At 41.2% G+C, this 6,281-nt stretch overlaps 1 protein-coding gene across 2 annotated transcripts; it reads right to left on the bottom strand.

Annotated features, from left to right (window-relative positions):
• Window positions 1-235: 235 nt before the first annotated feature.
• Window positions 236-5,896, bottom strand: LOC127410890 (Krueppel-like factor 11). Of its 2 annotated transcripts, none has more exons than XM_051646126.1 (4): window positions 5,785-5,896; window positions 1,967-2,224; window positions 877-1,666; window positions 236-771 (listed from the first exon to the last, which is right to left on the bottom strand). In XM_051646126.1, the coding sequence occupies exons 1-4, from the start codon at window positions 5,815-5,817 to the stop codon at window positions 476-478; spliced, it is 1,377 nt and encodes a 458-aa protein (XP_051502086.1). In that variant the 5' UTR covers window positions 5,818-5,896; the 3' UTR covers window positions 236-475. The 2 variants fall into 2 exon arrangements, with proteins under 2 accessions (XP_051502086.1, XP_051502085.1); XM_051646125.1 differs by lacking the exon at window positions 5,785-5,896 and adding an exon at window positions 3,263-3,474.
• Window positions 5,897-6,281: the final 385 nt, after the last annotated feature.

Here is a 6,281-nt window from a genome sequence, read left to right on the forward strand (position 1 = left end):
TTTGATCAGTGCTTTAATGCTTAATTAAATCACAACAACACACTTATTCTCTATTGTTTAATATAAAAGAGTATTAAATAAGAGTATTATATGATCATCACAGTGCAGATAATTATCCACATATACATTTGTACATATTAAGTTTCTTTTTTCTAATTATATTGTATGTTGTTTAGCATACATCATACACTTCCACTACTGTATATATGTACATATATATGTATGTATACAAAAAAAAAAAAAAAAAAAAAGCAAAAGGATGAAAACTTAAGACAAACGTAGTACAAAGGCTTTGGCATAAGAGTGCATAATTCTTTTACACAATAGTAAACAAAATGTTCCACTGCTGAGTGCAAAATATGTGCAGCTAAGAAAAAAGTCCAGTGCATAATCACATTTTTGCCCATGAGAAAATCCGCAGCCTCACATAATGAGTCCCTGCATAATGTCAGTGAGAGTTCAGTCTCAAACAGATTCAGTTTGAACCTGGAAGCAACATGCTGATTGGTAGCGCTGTGCCAGGGGGCAAGGTCTTGGCTGCGGTGATCTTGTTGAGATTCCGCACCTCTGCTTGCCAGGAAGGGATCTTCTTGGTGGTCATGTGCCGGCGTGCGTGCTTGGTGAGGTGGTCACTGCGCATAAACCGCCGGTCACACACTGGGCAGGCAAACTTCTTTTCTCCCGTGTGCGTTCGCCGGTGGCGGGAGAGCTCGTCGGAGCGAGCAAATTTCTTATCGCAGCCTTCCCAGTTACAGCTGAAAGGTTTCTCCCCTGGAAGAAAGAAGAAACTTTACAAGCATGTTACATGATACACAAGTCCAGCTGAAGTATGACCTAGACTCTGGCCATTGAGACTATACACTCATCCTTGTTTACCTGTGTGAGTTCTGAGATGTGCCTTTAGATGAGAGCTCTTAAAATAGGTCTTCCGACAGCCTGGGAAATTGCAGACATAGTTGCGTCTACGGGAAAAGTCGACCTGCATGACACTGCTCTGCCCTGAGGGCACGTAAACTGGTGCAGGAGCCAGAGGCAGGAGCTTGGTGTTGCCCAGGGTCATAACAGTCTGTGGGCATTGTGGAGCTGAAGACACAGGTGACTGAGGCATCACGAACATCACTGTCCCCTGAGGCACTGAGGAGCCCATTATGAAAGGCTGTGGTAAAATAGACTTCACGCCATGGCTGGGCTTCTGAGCTGGGCTCTGAATAAACGTGGCTGAGATGACTCCTGGTTGTGCCACAGGAAACATCTGGCATATGATTGGTGGACTAGGGGTTGGGGGGGTTGACTGTGGGGATGTTGGCGAGAGTTTGTCATTTTTAGAAGGGGGTGCTATGCAGTTTTGGCATGTGCCTGCTGTTGTGGTGTCTCTTTGGGGTTGGGGTTGGGTTGGAGCCTCAGGTTCTGTCTGCAGCTGTTTCTCAGTCTTTAGAGGGTGGACTGCTTGTGGAATGTTTTGATAGAGGGAGCTGTCGGCTGTGTGACGTATTACACTAGTTGCCATGGCTCTGCAAGGCGAAGATGTGGTTTTCTCTGTGGTTTGCATCGGAGTGATGAAGTGGGGGAGGCTGGGACAGGGTCGGGCCAGTGGGGAGGGGGAGGCTGGCCCTGCTGTAGTGTTGGAGGTCTCAGAAAAGCTGGGACTGTGTGGTGGGGTCATACACTGCATGGTAGAAGAAAATCATACTTTACCATACAAAACAGAGCTACTGTATCACAGTTGTACTATTTTGTTCATCTCTCAGCATCATTACGGCACAGGTGAGCCCTGTAATCACAGTGTAGGAACCTGTGCTGAAGTTCAGTTTGCAGATGTAGCTTATCTATAGACTGCCATCTGTCCAAAACCCTCCCCAAGTTTTAAGCAAACAAATCAGGTTCCGATAAGAGGACCGTGAGGTCCCAGTGTAAATGTTGACAAATTAAACAGAGTTAAAAGTGTACATATTTTACAGTTCCTTACCAGTGAGGAGAGAGAGACAAAGTCATTTGGGGTCTCTGGTGGTTCGGGTTGCAGGAGAGAGTCGCAAGAGTCTGACGCTGGGGTAAGAGGGCGAGGTTTGAAGGAGTTGGGTTTTGGAGACATCTGACTCCAGAAGCTCATGTAGACCAGAGCTTCTGCAGCCTCCAAATCATTATATTCCGGCACACTGCATGAAGAGTGCTCGCTGCTGTGCCTTTTCCCTTCCAGAAATGCCTCGCAGACCTCCATCCGAGATTCCTGAGAACCGCAAGAGAACTAGTTTAATGTAATGTAAAAAGGCAAGAGAACGCCCTCCGGTTGATTTCAACAGGCACAGCTCAGCTGCTGGGTGGAACTGAATGGGTCTCTCTCCCTCTTTGTCTTTATCTATTTATGGATTCCAGAGGCAGTTTGATAGTTTAACAGAGAAGCCCTTTTTATTGCAAGGACCCTCTATCATTAGGCTGTCACCTCCCACTCCCAAATATAGCAAAAACAATGACGTGCTCTCAAGCTGGCCACGTGAACACCCTATGAGCAAAACTTGAGACTGCTGACAGACTTATGAACAACTCAACAGTGCCCGATACCAGATAATTTGATTGACAGCAAGCCCCTCCCACCCGCAGCGCTTAAATAATAACAATAATAACACCATTATCGAGCAACATGCACGTGTTTTTTATAACAGGGTCGACAAGGTGCTGTGCAGAGTCTGCATACAGTGTGCGGTTTACAGAGTAGCGTCTCAACCGGTCTTTGTGCTTTGCACATAACAATACACCGGTGGTGTTTATAACAAGCAGATATTGTAAGGTTAGTCAATTTCCAGATTGTTTATAGCAACATAACCTGAAAAATTAAGGTTTTAATCGGGCCAAGATTTCACACTGAAATCACTGTGTCTCACGAAATTTCCTTTTTGTTTATTGTCATAGTTGAAGGCATCTCTTATGACGTAATAGACAGTTACATATTTCATAACTTTACAAAAGAGCTGTTTGGATACACTGTTACATTATTGTGACGCAGAGACAAACTGAGCTACGATATAACATTAAATAGCTGTTGGCTCACAGGGACCCAGCTGGAGTCCCTCCTGGGTCATGTCCCGATCCCATTCCCGCTTTCTCACCTACTTTTCTGTTTACACTCCACTAACCTCATAAAAACTTGAGTTGACGTAGAAAGTATTTTGTTCATTTATCGGTTAAACGCAATTAACAATGACCACTCAGTGTCAATATAATCACGAGCGACAAACGTAACCAAAATAAAATAATATTTTGATCTTACCCCACATATTTCTTCCATGTTGAGAAACTGGCGTTTTGACATCCGATCAAAGTGTACGAAAAAATATTAATGAATTCAAAACAAGAGCAGAACAAAGAAACGAAGCTGCTCCGCCCGTTCCGTGACGACTCACACCGGAATTCAGTTCGCCTTTACCAGCAGCTGAGTAAAACAAGTCCGGAGAAAAAAAAAGAAAACAAATTCACAACAGTCTGGCTTGTGGCAGCACGCCACCAATGAAAAGCAAATGTGTGTGAGACCTTGACCAATTGCGCGAAGGACGACGCGTGATCAGTGCGTGATAGGCGAGCGATTGGCGGAAACAGGGTGCGTGGCTGCCGGTGGGCGTGTGTTGAGGGAGTCAACGGTGTCTCTGTAAACTCGCTGAACTACAGAGTAGCGGAACTGGGCGAAAGGTCACAGCCTTTAGCGGCCGTATAATAGTGAAACGTGTTTGTGTGTCTGGTCAGCTTAAACATGTAATACCAGCCCTCAGCATAAGAGAGCCAAAATAGTTTCGCAGACGTGGAGGAAAAATAAAATAAACACAAAATGAACACGATATAAACACTGAACTGTCATCAACAAGTTTATAATGTAACTGTGATTAATGTTTGTGCAAGAGTCAAAAAGGAGAATTGTTCTTTTTTTTTTTTTTTCGTTGTCTTGGGGAGTAGGGTACAATGGGGCTAAAGGCCCCCGGGGCAAAAGGCACATTTGATTGTATTTTCTGCCAAAACACTTAATAGCATCAAAAACTACCACAGCACTTTCCTAAACAGGGGTTTGTCACTATGCACTGCAAAATATTCCTGATCCATGAGATCATTGGGTGTAATGTCTAAAGGTTTTTAGGCAGTTTGATCCAAGGCCGTAACTATATCTTGAACATTGGGGGAGGGGGGTCAGGGGTGTTAAGGTCACAAATATAATGGTCCTCTTTGGTCCTTTAATAAAGGCGCTGAATGCAATCATTTTCTGAATAAAAGCTTCAAATGCCATAAAGGCCCAAAAGTGTATGATTTTTGATTTTAAAAGATACAGAACGTGTATTTTTAAAGTTCACACAGTACAAGATAAACACTGTGTCGGCATTGCAATTTGCCTGTTTCAGTCATCTTTTCTTTCTTTTTTGTGCTGTCTCAAAAAAAAAAAAAAAAAAAAAAGACAAATATAATTTGAATATCTTTTCATCACTGATGTATCTGTAAAATAACATGACTGTGTCAGCTGGCTAGCAAACAGAAAATACACAAAATTATTTACTGCCCTCAAATTGACCCTCATTGTGTTTTATTACCCCCAGTAGAATCTTAACACATTATTTTCTTCAAGAATCTTAACGCTGCTCTTTTCCATACAAAAACAGCTCATATTGACCACTGCTGTCAAGGTCCAAAGAGAAAAAAAAACAATCATTATAAAAATATCATAAAAGTAGTCCATACAACCCAAAGCTGTTGTGCTTGGAATACGGTGCACTTGTCATATGGACTACTGTTATGATGTCTTTATAATGAACCTTTAATTACGCTTTATAGTATTTGTGCTTTTTGAAGCGCAACAGCTTCTGCTCACTATAAACTGTATAAATTCTATGGAATAGAGCTGCTTAAAATATCTGTTTTATATAACCCAGCATATGGGTTTTGAACAACATAAGGGTGAGTAAATGAGTGAGTAAAAGTACATTTTCCATTTTTGCTCCTTTAACTGGTGGCTCGTTTTTTTTAGCACAAACCTGACAAGACATACTCTAAATAAAATGTACTTTGTCCCCCTCAAAGTATATTGTGGTTACGGCCCTGAATTGATCTATTATTTAATAATTTTTAAAATATTGCAAATTTATGTAGCCCCCCCCCCCCCCCACGTTGCATGGGCTAAAGGCCCCCATAAAGCACATTGTTTTTCTTAAGTGGGGGGAACAGATTTTTTTTATGAAGAATGTTCAAAGTGGGCTCACATTGACTGATCCAATCACAATGGGGATTCACTTGTTTATAAAATACTTGAGATGTTATGAAATGCCAAATGTGATTGAAATTAACAGGAAATGGTGCACCCTTTTCTTAAGTGGTTATTTTGAATAGGTCTAGGCATTGTCTTAAAAGCAGCTTGCTGTCTCAAAATTATTTGTATTAGTTGACAAATTCTGAACTATAACAATTGCCCCTATAAACAGTATAACTATAAACCCTGTTAAAGGCCCTCTCCTCACCTATTTAAATATTCAATTAAAAAAAAAAACATCTCTTTTTTTAATCTTGATACATTTTGTGACCATAAAAAAAAAAAAAAAAATGTCCTTAAGGTGTGCCTTTAGCCCCATTGTACCCTAATGTAGCCAATAAGATTGAGTTTAAATAATAGCACTGTACGCCCAGGAAATTTATAATGTTAACAATTTGTATAATTTGCTCATAAATATGCAATGAATTTCAAACATGAACAAGCAACAACTTGCATGCAAGCAAGGGAGTGTTTTTTTAAATGCCAGTAAATTATAAACATGATCTTACCTCAACCCATAGTATGATCTGAACCCATTTCATGAAGACCTTTTTCTAAAAACAGTAATTCTTATGAGGTGGATGTAATCATCTCTATATGGGAATGTGTCTAAAACTCTTCTTCTCTCGCCTTAATTCAGTATCAGATGTCTTAGTCACACCCTCTCTGAGAGGATGGGGTGACAGTATCATTCGTCTGTCTTTAGAGGCAGTGACATAGTTTAAATTGAGTGCATGGACATTAAATGAAGTCAACCTGGCAAATGTCGGGATGTTCTGGTCTCACTCACCGCAGGTGATATGCTTTCTGTTAAAAGTTCTGTTAAAAGATTTTCAGGGGAAATCGTTTTCAGTCAGCGGCATAAATACACACTGACACTGAGACTCAGCGTGCATGCTGTCAGGTTGCCAAGCATTTTATCTTGACCTCAAGTCATTTATCAGTCATTTCTAAGAATAAGCTTTTAAGTTGTGTGGGGGACACATTAACGCATGGGTTCTTGAAA

The sequence above is a fragment of the Myxocyprinus asiaticus genome, chromosome 20 (assembly GCF_019703515.2).
Source record: "Myxocyprinus asiaticus isolate MX2 ecotype Aquarium Trade chromosome 20, UBuf_Myxa_2, whole genome shotgun sequence".
Classification (NCBI taxonomy): domain Eukaryota; kingdom Metazoa; phylum Chordata; class Actinopteri; order Cypriniformes; family Catostomidae; genus Myxocyprinus; species Myxocyprinus asiaticus.

Bases quoted from the DNA above. Each gene is read 5' to 3' on its own strand.
- LOC127410890 (XM_051646125.1), bottom strand. From the start codon at position 3,304: ATGTCAAAACGCCAGTTTCTCAACATGGAAGAAATATGTGGG. The intron at 2,225-3,262 runs GTAAGATCAAAA...TGCGGTTCTCAG, and splicing joins ACATGGAAGAAATATGTGGG to GAATCTCGGATGGAGGTCTG. The intron at 772-876 runs GTAAACAAGGAT...TCTTTCTTCCAG, and splicing joins ACATCTCAGAACTCACACAG to GGGAGAAACCTTTCAGCTGT.